Source organism: Falco biarmicus, chromosome 7 (assembly GCF_023638135.1).
Source record: "Falco biarmicus isolate bFalBia1 chromosome 7, bFalBia1.pri, whole genome shotgun sequence".
In the NCBI taxonomy this organism is placed as follows: domain Eukaryota; kingdom Metazoa; phylum Chordata; class Aves; order Falconiformes; family Falconidae; genus Falco; species Falco biarmicus.
In genome coordinates, this window is record NC_079294.1 from 55,689,548 (window position 1) to 55,711,933 (window position 22,386).

The following is a 22,386-nucleotide window of genomic DNA, read 5'->3' on the forward strand; positions in this document are numbered from 1 at the left end:
GATAAGGTTTAGGTTTCACGACCTGAATCACGTAATCCACAAATTCAGCAAGTTTATGTGTCTTTACCAGAGTTACAAACATATCTTTAATCTTAGGTACAATGACAGTTGAAGGTAAAGAAGATGACCTAACATGAAGTGTTCTAAACAAGACATGAATCTATTTTCATCTGATCCTTCCAAAGCTAACAGATGCCCTTATTTATAATTTCATGCCAGTACTCTCTTCAGCTTTTATTATTATCATCCAGTTTCTGCTTTTTAAGCTGTGATATGATAAGATCTACTCTCAGCTCTTTTCCAGCAATCTTTTGGCACCTAAGAAGAGGTATCATTATCTTCATGAGTTTGCTAATGAGGTTCTGATAGTGGTATGAATGTATTGCCAGATTGCTTGATCCGATCGTTGCTTTCTTGTAATTATATTTTAATTTGAACATGATACAGGATAATAGGAAAAATTAGAAAATGAAAATATTAAAATTAAGCTTGTCTAATGAGACAATGGTCGCTGTAAATCTGTTTTGAGTCCACTGTCTATTGGATAATGTTCTTCCAGTTTCACTTTTTTATAATTTTGCATCTAATTGAATATTCAAAAAGAAGCATAATGTAACCCATATTACTTCTGTCTTATAAAGCAGGGGGACTGAATTGTAGCTGGGATCTTTGTGTCGACAAGTGCTGCATTTAATGACTTTAAATGTCAGTTATTTTGTGTTCTACAGAGGCTGGACTGCTAACACTCAGTCTTGCGAATTTACCTTTTACAGGTGTATAGACCCAACGGGCCAGATGGTGTTGGTGGCAGAGGACAGAGGATACATCTTCAGCTCTGGGATACTGCAGGGCAGGAAAGGTATGTTCCACCACCCACCTAGCAAGTAAGGCTGTTGTCATCAAGCTAGGTGCAAACAGAACCAAGTACATGAATTCTATTTGTCAATTTTTCCATTTTAATTGTATGATGGAAGATGGGAATGTGCGCTTATTTTAACAGTGATGGAAAGTTTCCTATGAATACCCATTAAATTACAAGTGTAATTTACAACTCTAGAACATTTAAACTGTAATCGTTGCTTTTCATCTTTTGGAAACTGTCAGTTTATTTTTTCATGGCCAATGCATATAGATGTTTTTAAAGCTTTTCTTTTTTTAGTTTTCCTTAAATTTCTGTAAATATGTTGAGGTCTTGGGAAGGTCAGACAGGTGAAATCACCTCAAAAGATTCTTTTCTATTTCTCTATCAAAAGACTAGCAGCAGTGGTTGATGATCTTAAAATTAAGAACTGATACGTACAGGGGAAAAATTTCTGTTCAAAGTTTGAATTTCATTCTTATTTTAATTTCTGAATCTTGATCAAGTCATGCTTTATAGCATAAGTCTTTGTCTAAAGCTGTCACACTCAAGTGAAATGTCTCCTTGATTTCCTTAGGCCTTGATTAGACCATAGTAATGTCAGCAATTCTTGTTATGCAGTCCCTCCTCCAGCAAAATGATTACGATAAATATTTTGTTCTAGTTAATTCAGTCTTAAGTTACCTCTGGTTTATGACTATATGCAATTATATTTTCTAAGTAACTTGTGAGACGAGCCAACTAATTTGACTTTGCTGGCCTAGGTTTCGTAGCTTGACAACGGCTTTCTTCAGAGATGCCATGGGGTTTCTTCTACTCTTTGATCTGACAAATGAGCAAAGCTTTCTGAATGTCAGGAACTGGATAAGTATGGCATTTCTTTATTTTTTCTTTATTTCTTTGCATGGGTGTGGAGAGGGCTATTTTTATAAATATGGAGTCTCACTGAGAAACAGAATTGAAAATACTGGTTTTTATAGCTTTCTCAGCAGAAGAAAGTAAATGTTGCATTCATAATTGTGATAGCTTCAAGTGGTGGCTTCTAGTGCTGACTTGAAATACAGCTTTGTCTACTGGACTTTGAATCTTAACCTATATAAAAGCAGGATGAGAGAACATCATATCCCCAGCTCTGGTGATATTCAGTAATGTAAGTGTGTGGAAAGCCTGTGCAAAACTCTGTTTTGACTCACCTGAAGCTTTGTCAGCAAAACTTGATGGAAGGCAAGTGTTACTAAGCTGATGTATCTAGGCGAAGGAGTTCCTAAACTGCATCATCCACCAGGAGAGGGAAGCATATCCTTTCCTGGCAGCTCACTGAAGATGCTTGGTGAGCCTAACTCCTTAAGCTACAAATACAGAGCTTCTGTGCTGACTTTGCCAGGCTTCTGCTCCCCTGGCTCGCTCCCTGGCTTTTTCATTGGGTACATGATAGCAGATGTCCACCTGTTCGCTGGCTCCTCGTGCAATAGCAGAAGTCCTGTGAGATAACAGAGAACATACTTGTTTTCCATCTTTCCAAGAGTAATTTTCCTGAAGGACTTTGTGTCCCCTGAAATGCAGTAGTGCTCTTAATGAGCTTTATGTGTGACAGTAGGTTGTGACCCCAATTCGTGTTGTTGCTGTTAGGTCAGCTACAAATGCATGCATATTGTGAAAACCCTGACATTGTATTATGTGGAAACAAGAGTGATCTGGAAGACCAAAGAATGGTGAAAGAAGAAGAGGCTAAGGAACTTGCAGAAAAATATGGGTAAATAACTTCCTTCCAGTTATTGCTGTGTTTAAAGCAGAATGAAATGTTTTGTGTAATGCCTTTTCTGTATACCGAAAGGTTATTGTGAGAGTAAGTATTTTAGAATGCTTAACTGGCCAGTATTGATACCTTTTTTTCTGTCAGAGATTACTGGTTTCTGCATTGCTTAAAAATTCATCAGTATTGCAATACTCCTGCACTGGAGATTGGTTATTCTTCTTCTTTCCTTGCAGTAAACAAAGTAAGTTTTCACAAACATTCTGGAAAACAGACAGAATTTAGCTGGAGAGGTGGGTGAATGATGGGAGTCTAATTCTTTGTTCTTGCCTGTGCTGAGGCTTTCCAGGGGCACAGGGACCCCAGGTCTCTTATAAAATGAAATCCAAAAGAGCATTTGGTGAGGTGATGAGTGTCATGTCAGATTTTAGGGAAAGCAAAAATAATTCCAAGCAATGATATCCTAATTTACAAGCTAAGCTGTTTTACACAAGTTTGCTGTAAGGTAACCATTGTCTCTAGCATGGCCATGGAAACATGTGGCCTCAGTTTCTTTGAGAGCCTTGGGACCCATTCCCCAGCATTTGCACAGTCTGCTTACAGAGTGCTGGGTTCCCACAGAAGAGCAGTTCTGGTCCAGACCACGGTTCCCCAGTTCCCTAGTTCTCTGCCTCCTCCTCAGTCTTCCCTCAACTGTTCAAGCAGTTTTGGTAGGACTGTACCTTAGGTGAATTTTTTGTGGCTTAGCTCCATAGGCGTAAGCTGTGTCTTATTGCTGTGTCTTACTGCAGGCATCTGCGTGCTCACAGACTCCCAGGGAGAGTCTGAAAACCAAGTCAGACCAGCAGGAAGACAGGGTAGCTTTGCCCTTCCCCACAGGCACAGGTCATGTGTTCCTAGAGGAACTATGTGAAATCTTTGTTTCTGTCGAACACTAATTAATCCCATAGCACTCATACCCCCTTAACTCTTCCATGGGTCTCATCTCTGGATTACATTGCATTTCAGCGTGGATCAGAAGTGCACTTCTGAACCAAATATTTTGTTGTGGTTTGATTCACATAGTGGAGCAGCTTTCTAGCATGAGAACTGGATTCCTTCTCGGTTGAAGAATAAACAAGACTATGTGCTCCAGCCAGTAATCTGCACTCAATCTGGATGGGTAGATGAGAGCTGGTCCAAAGTAAAGCCTACAGAATGCGCATAGCGTGAACGCTAGGTCAGCAGTGCTGACTGCCTTGTTCTGGAGGTCCAGCCCTCCTGTGCCATGCTGTTTCCTATCGTATAGTCACAAATTAGCTTTCCTTGACTTTGAAGAATCATTTGAGGCAAATCACAAGCAACCTATTAGAGCAGTATTACCTTATTATTTTTTCCTTCTGCTGCGAAAATGCTTGTTTGAAGTCCATGTCACACAGACAACAGCAAGTGCAGACGGTACTTTAAGCAGCTACTTGTGAAGGAGCAAAAACTTTTAAACAGCGGTTGATGGCTTGTGGCTATTTCTTACAGATTTGAAAGGGATCTCTCTCTGTGTGACTTTTGGAAATAATTTATTAAATATTTATCTTTGTGGGTGAAAATGCCAACTTCATTTAGGAATAGGGAGCTACAAGTCGAAGTTATAGATCACGTCCAATATGTTGGCAGTTAAAAAGTTCTCTGCCCTCTAGAGATGAGACAGGATAGCTGATGGGAGTCACTCCTGAGGGGAGCAAAATAAATCCTGCTTCAGCACAAGTGTGAGATAGTGAATATCCCCTTTCTGTGGAAAGGCGTTGTGCTGTTAGGTGATGTACTTTGAAAATGGTTGCAGGAGACCTACACACTGAGGCAGTAAGGTAATACTTCGACGACTCATTGAATCTTTCAGGTTAAGTAAGAAAGACTTAAAATTACGAAGTGGTAATACCTGTCACTTGGGGAGTAACGCTGATGGAGCTGCCCTAGCACCACCCTGTGGGGAGCACCGAGTATGGAAGCTTGAAGCCTACAGACTCGCCATTGAAACATCCTGATCCACAGCAGGAATGAAAGCTAGCAATGTATTTTCAGTACGCAGGTGCCCAGAAACACTTGTTAACAAAGACATAGGTAGTCTGAGCAGGGAGATTATTATATTTTTTTTGTTACGTAAGCGAGTTTATAGTTGAAGTGCCAACAGAACAGTCACATTTTGTAGTGGTAAGGGCACCACATTAGGAATCTGTACTGCCTTGCCTGCAGGGGAACGTCCATACTGGCAAGAATCCCTAGCTGATGTAGATAGAAAACAGTGAGGAGGACACTTGTGCACACAAGGCCATATAAAGTAATTGCATCTCTTGTGGGGAACAGGGCTGAAAAAACCAGACCTCAGGAGCACAGCTTCAGGAACTTATACTGACCAGTGCCTCTGTAAACTGTGGACTCCATGATGTAAATTAAAGGTTATCCTTCTGCCCTACCTACAGAGTCAGCCATTTCATTAATTTCTTTTGCGTGTCAGACCACTAGCCACTTAGTGTCTTTCTGCTATGGAGTAGCAGTTGCCTTTGTGTGACTTCTAAGTATGTGGCAGTAATCTTGTACTGTTTTTTCTCCTATGCATATAATAAACTGTGTCAGTTTGTGGGTTTTGTCTTCTGCAGAATACCGTATTTTGAAACCAGTGCAGCTAATGGGAATAATGTAAGCAAAGCCATTGAAACTCTGCTTGACCTCATTATGAAGCGCATGGAACGGTGTGTGGATAAATCCTGGATCCCAGAAGGGGTAGTGCGTTCCAACGGGCACAGCTCTACAGAACAGTTGAACGAGGAGCAAGAAAAAGGCAAATGTGGCTGTTAACTCAGTTACAGTGAAGTTTAATGTATATCATAAAGTATAGTACAGTTGCAGTTTCACTGTTTAACTTATGGACAAATCCCATTGTGTATGAGCTATATTAATTCTTGATATTAATTTTTGGTTTTGTTCTCTCAAACAACAACAAAAAAGTTATGTAGTTTATTAGTGATGGGACAGAGGTTTAATTTGGTGCAACATTGGATATTCCTCTAATTCTCTAACTGGGAGGGAAGGGAAGGAGAGGAATTTTCATTATCAAATTTAGAAACATGCATGGGCAATGAGAAGGGGTAGCCTTCTGAACTGAGGGATTTTCAATGGCCCTTTGAAGGCTGCATTAAATGCACAGACTAGGCATTTACATACTGTGACAGCTCATGGTCTCTGTTAACAGGAAGCTTACAACATGGTCCTTGGTTTTGAACAGAAACATTTAATCATTTCATCAATCAATAACAATCTTGAAGAGCAAATCCTGTGTTCTCCACAAAAGCTTGCGAGTAGCTTTTCCTTGCGCTCTCAAACCATCGATTTTTAGTGATCAAAACCAAAAGAAAGGTATTCTATATAGAATAAAGAGCTGCACAGAAGCACAGGGGCACGTATGTAGAGCATTTTGGGTATGTCATGAAATTGAACTTGTCAACTACAACTGTACTATATCAAATATATCCAACACAGCCTATAAGACCTCCTGAAATAATTTGAATTTCTAGAACATGCATATACATATATTTATATGTAAATGGCATAACTGTACATCTGTTGTTGTGTTTCTTTTATGTTACTGACCGATCATGTTTCAACAGGAATGTAGGGGCAACCTAGATGTCAGCAAAATTTCATCAGAGCTACTGCTTTGCACGGGGTTTGTTTTACTAAACACAGATTTGGAATGTTTCTTCAAATTGGATTGATAAGTGAATGATGATTGTCTTCTGGTGAGATGCAGCTAAGATACCAGTTCTGTCTAGATCAGTATTTCTATAAATTTATAATGCTCGTTTTATTCTGCCAACCTTTGTGTCATGTATATCTTGGCTATCATATATTCCTTTATGGCTTGTTCATTTCCTTTAGGTAGTATTTAAAAAAGAATAGAGTTGCTTTTCTTTTTTTTCCCCCTATGGATCACATAAATGTCGATTTTGGTTTCAGTGGATCATGTTACTCTTTGATCATTTTTATTTATTCATACAACCTAAGGAGCAATCAGTATTTTTGGGGTCTTTTTTCCAGACTGATTTATAAGATGTGCCTGCCAAACTGTTTTCTACCCTAGCAGAGGTTGTATAACTGTAAAGTATTGCCACTTATAGTCATAACATGCCAAATTGAGTCTTGTTAGACTTTCCACAACAGTTTGTTTACAAAACTAAAAAGCTATTACTACTTTAGAAATTATGTATTTATTTATTTAAATATTCTAACCGCTGCATTTTCGGGCAAGTATTGATACCAGTTTCGAACATGAATTGCAGCATAACAAATTTTTTGAAGGACCAAAAATGTTTCTAGAATAGGAGCTAATTAAAAAAAAAAAAATATTTGAAGTAGCCTCTGGTTATATTAATAATACAAGAATAAGTGTTAAAACTTGGTTCTTAAAATATTTTACAAAGTAACGCATTGTTCTTTAACACAACATGTAAATATTAGATTTTTATCACAGCCTACACAGAATATTTTGAAAGTGCAATATAATTTGACTGCTTTGGGGCTAGGACAGAGATTAAAGCAATTTATATTGAATAAATACAGTTTTGTGGTTGGGTTTTTTTTTTCTCCTACTGTACAATACCAAGTTTCTAAAATGCTTGTAGACCAGCATTACTGTAGTTTAACTCAGAGTGCCTTTTGAAGTTACCATCATGTTTCTGACCAGTAGAGTATCAAGCTACTGTAGGACACAATACATTTCAATGTACTGCAGTGTCTGAATTTCTTTTCATGTAACTCTTTGCTTTTCAGAGGGTTGCAGTGGAACTTTATCATGTGTTAACTTTAATGGGAGTTTTTGTGCTTATAGCTCTATCCAGTTCCTGAAAACATCCAAGGATTATTGCAACCAACTACTGAGCTAAGTGACTACTGAAATGGTGTAAAAATATTTCCTTTTGAATACCTAGTTTAGATTTGATATTAAATAGTAAATGCTGAAACTGTCATATTTTTGTTATGCATATTATATGTCACTATTTACTGTATAAAGAAGTCTACATAAAATTGCTTTGATGTCAGCGTTTGAAATGGGCTGTAAGATTTATCAGTTTGAATTATTCTGTGACAAAACTTTTGTTCCCTTTTTAACTCTCACGAGAAATCATGGTAAATGTTTCTTGACAGCAAATTACAGTATTGTTACAAGTCTAGCATTGGTTTCAAAACAAACAAGGAAACAAAGAAGAATTCTCCGTGATGAGAAACACTTACTTCAAGAAAAGTTTTTTCAATCCAGTGTCAGACAAAAGTGTTGATCTGTAATGGAACAAAGCTTTGAGAAGGATTTCCATTATGACACTTTGTCCTAGGATTTCGTATTAATATAAAACAGTTAAACATCTCTTATCTGAACCTTGTTAGTTTGGTGGGGTGCCCGTGGCTGGATGCCAGGTGCCCAGCAAGCTGATCTATCATTCCCCTCCTCAGCAGAATGGGGATGGGGGTGGGGGTGTGAGGGACAGAAAATAAGATGAAAAAAAACGCTTATGGGTCAAGCTAAAGGCAGTATAACGAAGCAATAGCAAGTCATGTGTGCAGAAGCAAAGGAAAACAAAAGATGTTATTCTGTGCTTCCCATCAGCAGGTGATGCTCAGCCACTTCCCGGGAAGCAGGGCTTCAGTATGTGTAGAGGTTGCTGCAGAAGAGGGAGACAAATGTTGGAAATACCGAATGCCCCCCTTCCTCCTCCTCTCTCTTAGCTTTTATGTCTGAGCAGACATCATGTGGAATGGAATATCCCCTTGGTCAGCGTGGGTCAGCTGTCCTGGCTCTGTCCCCTCCCAAGATCCTGCCCACCCGCAGCGTACCGGTGGTGGGAATGCTGGAGAGGCAGCCTTGGTGCTGGGCCGGCGCTGCTCAGCAGCAGCAACACACTGGTGTGTTCCCACCACCTTTCTGGCTACCAACACAAAGCACAGCGCTAGGGGCTGCTGTGGTGCTCAGCCAGACCCAACACAGTTAGCATTAGTTGAACTCAATTGTAACATTTCCTGTTGTCTCAGTTCGGTATCAGTCTGTGTCCTTCTGTGCTGTCCCTGTGCATTATGGGTTTTCTAGTTTAAATTGCAGAATGGTTGGGGTTGGAAGAGACCTCTGGGGATCATCTAGTCCAACCTTCTGCTGAAGCAGCTTCTCCTAGAGCCGTTTGCACAGGATCTCATCCAGGTGGGTTTTTAATGTCTCCAGAGAAGGAGACTCCACAGCCTCTCTGGGCAGCCTGTTCCAGTGCTGTCTCATCCCCAATTCAATTGGATGTGGCCTGGAGCCACCTGGTGTTGATTTGTCCTGCTTGGAGCAGGACTTTGGTCTAGATGACCTCCAGACATGTCTACCAGCCAGCATGATTGTATACTCTACGAAGCTGGTGCTACAAGTGCGCATGACAGTTGTTTTGTATGACTGTATGACAGTTCTTTTACTTCTGTTGGGAAACTTGGACAAGTACGTAAATATTTGCCTACCACAGTTTTGCTATGAGATTAAGGTATTGAGTTATTTGGTGAAACAATTCTTGCTGTGGTAATCTGTCAAAAATCAAACAAATGAGTGGCTCTGTACTCAAAACCTCTTCCAGTGAGGCTGTTTTTCAGCTGGATGCTTAATTCTGTCTGTGAATAATTGTTAATGCAGTAGAAGTACATACTCTTTTTTTTTCTTATAATTAATCTGGATTCTGGCGCCAGCAACCTTCAATCTACATTGCATTTTAGATCAGGAATAAGCACTTCAAATCCACAACATAATGGCTTGTACTTGAAGAGGAGATTAGTGCCTTGATATGAAAAAAGAGCAGGGGGTGGGGGAGGATCCAATTGTAAACGCTTGTAGTATGGCTGTGCTCTTACATCCCATCTGTCTGCTGGAGGCGTTGGTGACAGTCTGTAATCCGCAGTGTTTAAATTGTAGAAGCCACCAAAGACTTCACAATACAGTACTCTGCCAGGAAAAAGCTGTCTTGAGTGAAATAAATACAGCCCGTGGGGAAGTCACATGGGCAGGAAACTCACAAGTAATCAAACTGAAAAAGAAGGATTGCAACTGCATATGCCAAAGCACAGCAGCCCTAGACCTCAGCAGACTTGTTTACTATTTGGTTTTGCCTCTAGCTGTAAACTTGGTGTCTTCATAACTTTCCTCAGAAAACTGCTTTCTGTATGTGTCTCTGCTGTTTCCTCTTATCAGCTGCATTGCCATCTTCTGTGCAGCCACAGAGCCTTCCCTCCGGCGTGCAGTGTGAGACTAACATCCTGCACCGTCCTATCTTGCTCTCTGCCTCCGAGTCACTTTGGAGCTGTTGCTCCTTAGGGCTGGGGGTGAGTACTAGTCACCAGTCATACACTCTAGCCTCTCTCTCCTACAATAGGATGTGGCTGAGGTCTGGTTTTCAAAAAGATTGGAGACAAGTTCTGTGCTGATAAAGTTAGTGACTGTACTGTGTAGCTCTTTTTTTTTTTTTTTCTTCCTTCTATCTTTCTTAATATAGCCCCAAGCTGACTGCCTTTTTTGTCGTTCTGAACACCAGAAAGCAAAATCTGCCCTAATGGCACATGCAATTCAGCACATGGATTTTTCACCAAATGCACAGATAGTTAATTTCTTTTAAATGGAGAGGCAGGAATTGTGGTGGTAAAGCCTTAGGTGTTGAGGAGGATTTCAGACTTTGAGGTGGGACGGCATCCTAAGACTGAAGAACAGGGAGAAGACCTCCTGTTCCAAACATTTTAGGAAGGTACAGGGCCTGTCATTTAGGTCTTTTCACAATAAACTGGTTACTCTGTATGAGGGGGAACAGGAGTTACAGGTTTCTTAGAGTAATATGTGCATAACTGTTGGCTTTAGACAGTGCTTCAAATTTTGCTTTAAAAATTAATTCTCCTGTAGAAGACTTGAATCTTACAAATACTGAAATGGAGCAGAAAGTAATTTGCCTGAATTCTAGAGTAAATCAACTATAGATTTAAAAATTTGTCTGACTCCTTTTCCTTTTCTTGGGTTACTGTCTCTAACTGTATTGTTAATACTGAGCCATTTCAGCTTCATTCCTTTTTCACACTTGGAACAAAATTTTGCATTTATAATGAGAAACCAGCAGGGATCAGACACAGGCTGATCATAGAATTTTTTAATCTGTATTTAATTTCCATGCTAAGATATGAATGTATGTTTCAGGGAAGGGGAGCATCAGTTGGGAAAGAGAGAAGTCAGCTTCTTTTTGAAGATGCAGCATTGTCCAATAGTTCACCCCAACTTTGTTTCTATGTATGGGGTGCTTTTTTGCTTTTTTAAATACTTTTATGAGCACGAATATCTCTCAGCTTCCAAAAGGATTCTTTCTGGTGAAATCAAAGGACAGACCACACTCCTGGTATAATGGATTGCAGTTAGCACGCATGTGGCCATTGTATGTGTCTGGTGAGCGAATGTAGCGTTTGTGGGTTTTGGCATATTGCTGCTTTTGTAGATACTCTTCTCACCCTTTTCCCCTGAGTAAACTGTTTGTGTAATGATTTAGAAATTGTGGCTCCAATCAGGTGGCAAATGGAGCTTGCTTACGGCTTCAAAGAAAGCACAGCAGTGGGAACTTCCACACAAACTATAGTCTCAGCATCGTGCATGTGGCAGCCTTGTGCCCCAGTTTCTCTTTTTTGGAGCAGTAATCTTTTTGACATTTTATATATGACTGATCTGTTTTATTTTTATAAAGAGGTCTTGCTAAGACATGTAAAAAGTGTTATGGCCCTCCTTGTGTTCCATGACAGTTAAAGCCTGCCAAAGAAATGAAGACCAATTAGAAAAGCTTGTGCAACTCTACTCCTCAAAGAGTCAAAACCAAACCAAAATCCCTGAATTAAAAAATAACGTTCTTCCAGAATCCCTGGGAGGGAATGTGGTCTGGAATTAAAAAATAACGTTCTTTCGGAATACTTGGCAGGGAATGTGGTCTGGAATGTGTTTGTTTTGGTGAGGTGAAGGGTCAGTCCAACATTGTGCTGTGAAGGGCTTTATGTTCCACTGGAGCTGCCTTCCCTATTTCCCATGTAGTCCGGCGGAGACTGCATCAGAAAGCAGCTGTATCTGATTTCTTCAGCTGGCTTGTACAAAAGGAGCTCATGGTTTTTTAGGTAGGCTTTATGTGGTCCAATTTACAGGACTCTTGGGAGGGTGTTGCTTAATTGTGGGTTGCTGGCCGCTGCACAGTAGGTTGCTAGATGCCTGTAGCGTGTGACAGAGCTCTCGTGTCGCAAGGCTGTGCGTTGTGGGTGTGAGGGGAGGCTGCCACGGCCCCGACACAATTGGAAGCGCCATTTTCCAGCGAGCACCCTGGGACAGCTACGGCACTGGCACATTGTACCTCCGGGTGCAACGCGGGCCCGGCCGAGGCGCTGGGGCCGGGCCGGCCGCCGGGTCGCTTTCGTGCCACACCACCAAGTGTTTTGTAACGCCCACACACGGCGGGCTCGCTCAGGACGCGTGCTGCGGGCCGTGCCGCCGAGGAAGCGGCCCACGGCTGTCTTGTTCCCAGCCCGCTGCCTCCGTCGGGCCGCTGGAGCCCCTGGGCGCCGGGGCTGCGGGTAGCGGCGGCGGTAACGCGCCATCAAGCCCAGCGCCGCCGCCGCTGCCCGCGGCCTGTCAGGGCCCCGGCCGGCGGCTGCGCGGGCTCTGGCGGGCCGCGCGGCCGACAGGGGGCGCTGTGGCTACCCCAGCTGCGGCGCCCCGCCGCCTCCGGTCAGCTGAGCGCGCCCTTCCGGCGGGGCCTGCGGAGCGGCGCGGCCTGCGGAGCCGAGCGGCGCGGCCATGCGCATCGAGAAGTGCTACTTCTGCTCGGGGCCCATCTACCCCGGCCACGGCGTCATGTTCGTGCGCAACGACTGCAAGGTACCGCCCGCCGCGGCGGCAGCGAGGCTGGCCCCGGCAGCGCCCGCGCCCGGCCCGCCGCCCCTTCGCGGCCTGCGCGGCTGGGTGGCTCGGCCTCCCCGCCGCCGCCACGGGCCCTGTGCCGGGGGCTCCCCCCGCGGGGGCGGGAGGCTCTCGCTCGCCCCGCTGTGTCCGCTTTTCACGCGGTTCGGTGCCAGCCGCTGCCAGGGCCCGCGGGGGACCCCCGGCCCGGTCGGTGCCCCTGTCCCGGCCTGCCAGGCCTGGCTGGGCCTGCGGGCGGCAGAGTCCCCCGGGGCTCCAGCCCCCCGTTGCGGTGCTGCTGCGTGGCGCCGCCACCGCCCCGGCCCGTCCGCGGTGTGGGAGCCGTTCCGTGGAGCCATGCTGTCATTTGGTGTCTGTCGGGGCTGTCAGAAGCGTGGGCTGAAGGCTGGGGGTCGGTTTTTGCTAAGAAACGAGGTTCTTGGCAGAGCAATACAAAATCGTCATCCTTTAATTTTCTGATTTTGGAGAAGTAGGGCCTTCAGATTAACAGCAGGTGATTCTGAAACTTTGATCAGTCCAGAAAAGCTGCGGGTTGTCTCTCTCGTGGTACTTGCTAAAGGTTGTAAGCCGCTCAGATAGCTGATGTGGCTCACCCAGTTGATCCTGTCGGAACAGGATGCATATAGCGCTTTGGGCTTTACATCCCGGTGACAGTTTGGTACGTGAAATCTTGCGTACAGCTTCCCAGCCTCTGCTGTACTACTCATCACTTCTATAGGGCATTGGAGACCCTGGTGTGAAATGAGGCTTACAGAAATAGCTTCCTTCCCATGCTCGGATGTGAAAACAAGTGCAGGCTCAATGCTGTTACTCATGTGAGTCACAGCTTTTGGGAATTTAGAGGTAGATGTAGATTGACACAGTTCCATTTACTAGAAAATGGCCATAAGGGGTGCATGTTCTTTAATTTAAAAAAAAAAAAAAGGCAAAAAAAGCACAATGACAGATTAGTTGTGAACAGGTAGTCTGTGAAAGAGCAAAATGTAATAGCAGATTTGTCGGAGGTAAGGTAAAAAGATGTGGTAGAAGAATGTAGAAAAAAATTATTTGAAGTTTATTACCTTTGTTAGAGGTTTCATATTTTCTATTCCTTTTCTTTAGAAGTGACTGTTAGGTGGGCAGGAGAGTATGGTTGAGGAAAAACAGGGTTTGCAAAAACTGGTGAATAACAAATGTGATTTTGAATTTTCTTAAGTAATGTTTCAGCTCTGCACTGGTTACTAGACAGCCCAGGGTTTTGCAAGTTGATGCACAAATTTAGGGAAGATTAAGAACTGTATGTAGGGATATGATTATATCGTTGCCCCCCTCTTTAACTTACTGCCATCTTGCTGCATACCCTTTGACTGGGAAATGTTTATTGAATTTGGGACAGTTTGGGATAGGGGATAGAGGGTTGAACTTCAGTATGGCTGTTAATTACATAATTTCAATACTAACAAAAGGGAAACTTCAGGTGTAGATAGTGAAGTTTCTTTTATGCATCTTTAATGGGCCTGAAAACATCACCTGGACGAACATAAGGCGCTGCCATGGCTAGCAGTGGCAGGTACCTAAAATGATTAAAGGTCAGTTAGAATGTTTTGGCATATGCTTTAACTGGTTTCAGTAAATTCAGTCCAGGACTTAAGTAATGTGCTTAGGACTCCTGTTGCAGGGTAATCTTTAAGGCTTAAAGCTACATTCTAGAAGATAGACCTTTTTTTGTCTATGTGTATCACATTCAAAAGTGTTATATGAGAGGTGTGAGAATTTTTTGTTGTCAGGATGGCACTGTATCTAAAAAGTGCTGACAGGTATGGAGAATTGTTTGCTCATAGTACAGGTTTGGTTTTCTAGTTATTTTTGCAGATGATAATTATCACAACTCCGGCGTATTTTACTTCTGATCAGCTTATTTATAAGTGTTTGTGCATGTCCCTGACAGCTGTGGAAATGACTTTATAATGAAAAAACAAGAATAGTGCTTGAAATTCTTCTTGTTAATAGCTTTATTTGAACTGAAAATACTGAGATTTGAAAGATGGATGTTTTCTCTATGAGCAATGTTAGAGAAACTATAGTGTTTGATATTATGTTTGCAATGGGGCAAAAATAATGTGATTTGACCATAAGCTTTTTTTTGGTGACCCCCTCTCCCCTTCTTCTTTTAAGATATTTAGATTCTGCAAATCAAAATGCCACAGAAACTTTAAAAAGAAGCGAAATCCCAGAAAGATGAGATGGACCAAAGCATTCCGGAAAGCATCTGGCAAAGAATTGACAGTGGTAAGAAGCTGAACCGGTTCACACTTTATATTAGATCACTAAAATGGCAGAAATCTAGCCTCTTCCAGTTACAAAAAGGTTAGTTTAGTGTTGTGGTTTAACCTCAGCTGGCAACTAAGTCTCACGCAGCTGCTCACCTCTACCCTCCGCCCCCCCCCCCCCCCCCCCGCCTTCCCCCCTCAGTGGGATGGGGAAGATAATTAGAAAAAGGGTAAAACTCATGGATGAAGATAAGAAAAAATCAATAATTGAAATAAAATTCATTCAGCTTGACTATAACTTGGAACTTCCCATTTCAGCTTTTGTGTGGAAGCCAGCGTATCAGGTGTCTGTGCTGGTAATACATGGTGGTTCCCACATCCAAGGCATTTTTTTTTCCATCTACAAGTCCCCTGCTCTCTGTACCTACACATTTGGTAGTTGTTTCTTTACAGTCAGATCATTTGGGTTACTGGGTACCCCAGGAAGTCTCTTTATGTAGACACATAAGATGGTTACCTTTTGAAGCCTCTTTAAAGCATACAGTGTATAGGAAAAGTCCTTGCATAGATTGGAGTGTTTCAGAGACGGCATATGAGATTTTAAAAGCAGTTTCAAGACAAAGTTACTTCAGTTGTAGAAATAGTGAACTCATATTTGATGTCACAGTCCTTGAATAATTCAAGAATTATTGTGAGCTAATTTCCTGTATTGTGACAGAATACAAAGAATTTGGTAAGTATTTTGACACGGTGATTTGGTGCCTTCTGTGGATCTTCTGAGGGGAAGAATGTGATTTTATTTCATTTAGTAATGTGACTCTGAGAAGCTATCTTTAACTAGCATCTTCTGTAATTGTATTTCTTGCTTTCAAGTTGTTTCTTGCCAAGTTGAATTACCTTTTTGAAAAGAACTTTTAAAATTCCTTTTATACATGTCTAAATAGGTGACAATATTCTCCAATATTGAGATATATCTATGTATGCTAAGAACGAAAACAATACATCAATATAGTGCTTTCTTGTAGATTGGTTGGTATTCATTTTTTCAAAAGCCAGCTTTGGGGAGATTGTCTAAATAGGCTTGTGACAGTGGGAACTACTGTAGTTTGTAAGAAGGTGGCAGTTCTTGCTGCTTTAAACAAGTACATTGGATAGGCCTTAAATATATTTACTTGTTTTCCTGGATTTCAAGTGGTTTTTATTAAACAACAAAAAAGATGAAGAACATAATTTTGCCAGATGGTTGTTCACAAGGTATTTCTGAGGGACTTTCTCTTACTCGCTCGCTCAGAATGACTGAGGAGTTGGTTGTTCTGTCCCCTCATGTTTGAGATTGAAAACATCCATTGGCTGGTGTGGGGCAGCTGTAGTTGATCTCTGTGCATGTAGGTTAGAAGACCATAGCACTCTGAACATCTCTTAGGAGACTACTTTTCACTGTTCGTGGTGTGTTCTCATGATACAAAACAATGCTGTGTGTGTTACAAATATGTAAAAGCTGACACAGTTCAGGATAAACTGCAGTGAATTGGTGCAGTGCTGGGTCATGCTTGGCTAGAAATGAATTTTCTTTTTGTTTTTTAAGTATAAGAATGGCATGTAGATGTTAGCATGCGGTGTGCTTTACAGCTTGTATTTTGGATATTTTGCTTCGTGCTATCCCATTGTGAAAACTTGAGACGTCTGCCAATGGAGCATGGCTTGTGAGGGTGTACATGCCATTTCTTGCTGTTCTGTGTAGTTTCTGTTACTGGAGCTGTCTTTAGCTCAAGTGAAGATTAGCTGCTGGTCTCATAGCTCTGCTTTACCTCTACAAAAAAAGAACCTTTTGGCAGGGAAATGTCCTCAGAAAAAGCTGGTATAAAGCTAAGCATGCTGAGCAAAAAAAAAAAAACCAAACCAGGAAGCTGTTTTTCCATCCTAAAATCTTGAGGAAAAAACCCAAAATAACCCCAAAAAGAAATACTCCCACCTGCCTCAGACACCACAATGTCATCAGTTGAAATATTTCACAATTTCAAATTATTTTGTGTTGTTTCAATATTCTTAAAATGAAGTAGTGGTTTGGGTTTGTTTTTTTTTTTTTTTTTTAAACTGTTCAAAATTACAGGCTGTTGAGTAGAACTTACTGGACCTGCATTAAATGCTTTTGACACTGTGCATTTTCAATTTTGCTTTCTACCTGTCTAGTCTACTCTGTATTTTCTATTCCACATTGGTCTTCTCTGTTCTTTTTGTTTCGCTATAAAGAGAATAGCTGAGGGAGATGTTTTGGTAAATAGTCCTCTTCAGCCATATCACCTTGACTTTGGCACTTTGAGGTCAAACACTCCACTCTGTTTCCTTCTGGTTTAGTAATCTCTCAAGGCTGTTAAAGTACAGGAACTGAGATTCTGAAAGGGGGGGAAAAAATATCACATAAAGTATTGTTATAATAGTGAGTGCTATAGTAAGAATGTATTGATCTAAATATGGTTCTGTATATAGTCTATATTTACTTTTCCTTAATATAGGATAATTCATTTGAGTTTGAAAAACGTCGAAATGAACCAGTGAAATACCAAAGAGAGTTGTGGAACAAGACTGGTGAGTCATTTAAAAAAAACAAAAAATGAACTGTGGGGAGTGAACTTGTACTCTACATGAATATGTTTTCAGAAGACTTCTTAGAGTATTAATACTTTTTAGTGATTGTGTTTGAAATTACAGGAATCATGACTAAATTTTTATGTTGAGGAGGTTTGAATTGTGAACAGGTGTGGAGTTTCCCTTTTTTTTCCGCCCCCCCCCAAACTTTAGAAAATGAGGTGCTGCATTCCTCTATTTTGAATTACTAAGGTTTTTTGAAGATAGTGGTTCTCCAGCTTTTTAAGAGGCTCTGAGTTTGAACCTTTTATACTGATGCAGTTGGTTCTTTGTTCCTGCTCATTCTGCTTCAGTTTTAATGGATCATATATATATATATATATATATATATATATGGAAGAGTTACTTACATCATGAATGAATACCATAAATGAGAAGGTGGTAACTTGCATCTGATTTCAAGTAGAGTGTCTTTTGTAGCGATGGTTAACTGTAGAAAATAGGTGTAGGCACAAAAGTGGAAGCATGAATAAGTTTTAAAACACAGTTCATTATCGTTGTACACAGAATATTCCCCTACCCTGCTCACCGAAGAAGGAATAACTTCCTTTACATAGTGTTATGTGTTACCTCTGATATAGAGGTATTATGGAATCCTGGTAGTGTTGCTCTGCAAAATAACATGTATTTTCAGCTGTAGGTATGTAAGCACATTTAAAACAACTTCTGCTTTATTTCAGTTGATGCAATGAAGAGAGTGGAGGAAATAAAGCAAAAACGCCAAGCTAGATATATCATGAACAGGTGAGGAGAAATGTTTGTATTATGGGAGCGCTTGCAAATTGTATTAAGACAGTCAGCCTTTCTGGAGAAAGGATCAGAAGTTGTGAATGGCTGTTTGCCTTGTACATACACAGTCATCCAAGCAATGCGATAAAATAGTTTGAATGGGCTCTACTGTGCTACCAAACCACTACACTTTATTGGCTGTCCAGTGAAATGTAACTTCTGGACACTTGATAACAGTTACGTTTTCTTGTTTTCCTTCTTTGTAACAAGGACTCTTAGATTTGAACAGATTTCTGGTAAGAGTTGATACAGTGCTGGTTTTTTTTTTTCTGATTTTGTGTCCAATATATGCTTGAATTGGTTTTCAGATACTTCTATTACCTTGATTTCTTTATAATCATAGTTATTTACAGTTTACATACCTTTAGCTACAGATTTGTCGTGCGTTAAAATGAAAACATACATCTCCTCTTTGAAAGTAGTTAAATTTAATTTTCTCACTCCCCAGATTAAAGAAGAGCAAAGAGTTGCAGAAGGCAGAAGACATCAAAGAAGTCAAACAGAATATCCACCTTCTTCGTGCTCCACATGCAGGTAAGAACTTGCTTTACCTGGTTTGCTTAGGTTAACTTGTGTATACAATTTTATTGATGGATATTGGTATTATTTTTTTTTATATGACTAATTCTACAGATCAATAACTGCTTTTTTCTTGCAGTTAATTTGTCTATTGAATATGGAGAACAGCTCTTATCATTAATTGTAAGCAGCGTAGTGCTCATCCAAATTACCTTTTGATTTATCTAGTCCTGCGTTTGCCCTGTCTTTTCCTTATTTGAATGATTTGCACTACACTCAATACCTGGTACTCTATGAACTGCGTATTTGTTAACCAATACGTTTATTTAAGTCTCCCCTTTGAACTGATTATTTGAACTCAACAGGCTATACTAATGATTGATATAAGATACAGTAGTTAAATTCTGCTTTTTGAATTTGTTAGCTAATTGTGACAATAGTTTTTTTGTAGTTTACTGCATATAATGAAACTTACATGAAAATACTGTTTTCTTCAGTGTAAGCCTAACATTTGTTTTTTAAAATAGCATGGTAACTTTACAGATTTTCACTCGAATCTGTGCCTAGTTCACATATAATAATGTATGTTTTTTCGTTAGTGAACAGAGTTTTTCAGTTTGAGAAACCTGTTACTCCTAAATAATTTCCTGGTTTCTAAAATATTAAAAGTAGTAGCTTCTGTTAGATGATGTTAATAAAAATGAAGTGTAAAGGTGATTATTTTTTAAAATACAGTTAATGGAATAGAGTAATGGAGATAAATACGTTACTGTTAGTTATTGTGTATTTACCAGTGATTTTTGTCTCCCTGGATGTAGGTGTGACACATTATTAGACATGAGAAATCTGTTGTGTGTTTTTTCTTCTTGTTTGCATTAACTATAGTCTGAGATGGTATATATTTGAAACAAGGTCTTGACAGGATATATTTAAACTTTGATTTAAACTGTCCCTTGTTTTTTGGGTGAAGAAAAAGAAAAAAGATGTGAATTTAAAGGAATAAACCTGAGTGTATATTTCTTTTGTTTGGCTTTGCATATGTTAAATAAATGACGCACAGTAGCATGTAGTCCATCTGTTTGTCAAACATCAGCTACATTTTCAGTGCTGTGCAGTTCCTGCTGGGCCTTAAAGACAGCAGAATCAAGTAGCAATCCTGGATTATTTTTTTGGTAGTATTATTGAGAGTTAACACTTTTGCCATCCAGCACAGCATTCAGGAGGGCTTAAATCTTTAGTGTAAAAACTAATGTGGTGAAGGCCACTGATCTGTTAGAAGTAATGTGTTATTATAGTCCTTTGCAAAGTTCTGCTAGGTATTACCAGCTATATCAAAGTTCATTGTACTATATTAAAAATGTGTTTGACTGCATTTTAGATTTTGTGTAAAAACAGCAGCAGCTTTTCTGTCAAAATGTTTCTTCAGTAGTTTTAGGTGATGATGGAGGTTAGCAGTAAATACTTGTAAGCTTGATGGGTTTACTCCTAAACAACTCTTTAAGCAATATATTTAGAGTGTTTTGCCTAGAATAAACACATGTATTGTTCAAAGAATAGTTACTTGGGTTCAGAGAGACACCATGAAATTAATTTTTCTTTGCTTTGAAGGCACACCAAAACAGCTGGAGGACAAAATGGTGCAGAAACTACAAGAGGACGTGGCTATGGAAGAAGACTCTTAAAATGCTTTTATTTTCTATTTATATTTCTTCAGTAGTTAACAGTTCCTTACTGCATCACCTGACATCATTCAGAACTGTGCTTACAGTTGAAGAAAAATACATTTTAATAAATAGTGGTCATTTACAGTTTGAATGATTTTTGGGTTTATATAATATTACAAGATGGATACTGGTTTGGACAGTACTTAAAATTTGAGAAAACCTTGTCAGCTGGATGGAGAATAAGGCATATTGTTTGAGATACTGTGTGCTCCTTGGAAAGTTAACACTTTCTTTCTGGGTAAATTTTCCCTGAAAATTCAAGGAATAAAAGATGTTGGCCCTGAGCTTTCCTTATTTTGTCTGTTGTTCTTTCATAGTGGTAAAAGCAGATAAAAATGTAGCTTAATGGTTACAGGATGTGGCAGGTTGTATTATTTTCTTTCAGTCCAGTGCAGTCTAGACTGTTTTCACACTTGTGATTGGGCAAGTTTTTCAGTTTGTTATCAATGTTTGTATTGTTTGTTTCATCTCCTTTTTAAGTCAGCTTCCCCAGAATTATATTGCAGTTGACACTGAAGCCTGGCAAAGCTAGCATTGATGTAGGACTTACTGCTGTTTTTGGAAAACAGTAGTGGTGATAGCATCCAGTCTGAAGTTGGACCTGCCATCCTTCTGACCTACTGAAGTTCAAATCTAACATGTAATCAGGCTGATTGAGATGCTCAATTAATCACACTTTTGACTGTTTTTACCTAACACTCAGGATTATTTTGATAGAAAAGAAGGTCATGTTAAAGTGTAGGTATTTGGCATATTGTGGTGGTATGTATCTTTATTCAGTGTGTCATCAGTACTGAGATAAATACTCTTGCTTTTGTGAATGTCAGTTTATCTACGACAGTGTGATCAGAGAAGCCTTTCAAAGGCATTTAAAATAGTACTTGCTTTCTTGTCAGTGCTGTTTATCCTGAGAAATGCTAATTTGTAGTTCTATTCCAAATTTGATTGTGTTGTATGAAGCACTGGAAGACTTCCTCATACCTGCCACCTGCCTACATGTGTACTGTGTAGTTCAGAAAAGATTCATATTTGAACATACGAAAAGGAGTGGTGGGCAGTGTGAGAAATAAACAGGCATTGTACCTGATTTTTCATCTCTTGATTTATGAATTCTGTATATTTCAGATATTTAGAAAACATGGATTTATTTTTAGTGAGGTAATAGTAGAAATCTAGTAATAAAAATATATTAATTAATTCATATTTTCACGAAATTAAAATTTTACTGTAATGTAAGATTTTCTGATACCGTGATAGCTGGTATTTCACTCGTACAGTATTAGTATTTCCCCTGTAAACTAATATAAATAAGATCTCAATAAGTTGGCTAGAGAACATGTCGATGGGGTGAAATCACTAAGATGCTGCAGCATAAATACAGTATATACATGCTATAGCTGCACTAAGATGCTTGGACATAGTGAAGGGAGACCTCAGAAGGTTAATTAGTATGTTTATGTGTGACTGTATGAGTTAACTCAGTATTTCAGCTTGGGAAATGTGTTTTTTGTGTGGCTTGTTTTGCCATAGTATTTGATGTCTGTAATCCTTGAAGTGGCATTCCTTATCTTTATTACAGATTATTTTTTTACTGAAAGATAGGACTGCCAGTCATGACAGTTCAGTGACTGCCAATTTGTAATGTTCTCCAGAAATAGTAAACCTGTGCAAAGCAAAGGCAATGAATCCCGTTGGATGTGATATAGTATTTATATGCAATCTTTTACTTCGTGTGAGTTTTTTTTAGCATTAAATAATTTATATTATGTAATATCTGTAGTTTCTCTGTCCACACATCTTGAAATGAACTGCAGTATTTAACTTTTGTGCTCTGTAATAGTGTCTCTATGGGATTGTTAACCCTTTCCTGTGAAGGT

The 22,386-nt window shown here is 40.0% G+C and overlaps 2 protein-coding genes across 6 annotated transcripts in view; both read left to right on the plus strand.

Moving 5' to 3' along the window:
- RAB27A (RAB27A, member RAS oncogene family) overlaps positions 1-8,003 on the plus strand; it is a 33,963-nt gene extending 25,960 nt beyond the window's left edge. For 3 of the 5 annotated variants that reach the window (XM_056345309.1, XM_056345310.1, XM_056345308.1), the window contains 4 exons: positions 774-859; positions 1,624-1,727; positions 2,489-2,612; positions 5,243-8,003. In XM_056345309.1, coding sequence (XP_056201284.1) covers positions 774-859; positions 1,624-1,727; positions 2,489-2,612; positions 5,243-5,441 — 513 coding nt within the window. In that variant the 3' untranslated portion in view covers positions 5,442-8,003. Of the gene's footprint in view, positions 1-773; positions 860-1,623; positions 1,728-2,488; positions 2,613-4,485; positions 5,059-5,219 lie in introns of those variants that run through there. The other 2 variants (XM_056345311.1, XM_056345312.1) reach the window with 2 other exon arrangements.
- Positions 8,004-12,381: 4,378 nt separating this feature from the next.
- On the plus strand, positions 12,382-20,793 carry RSL24D1 (ribosomal L24 domain containing 1). The gene is made up of 6 exons (XM_056345313.1): positions 12,382-12,540; positions 14,737-14,850; positions 17,345-17,417; positions 18,158-18,221; positions 18,715-18,800; positions 20,394-20,793. The coding sequence occupies exons 1-6, from the start codon at positions 12,460-12,462 to the stop codon at positions 20,465-20,467; spliced, it is 492 nt and encodes a 163-aa protein (XP_056201288.1). The 5' UTR covers positions 12,382-12,459; the 3' UTR covers positions 20,468-20,793.
- Positions 20,794-22,386: the final 1,593 nt, after the last annotated feature.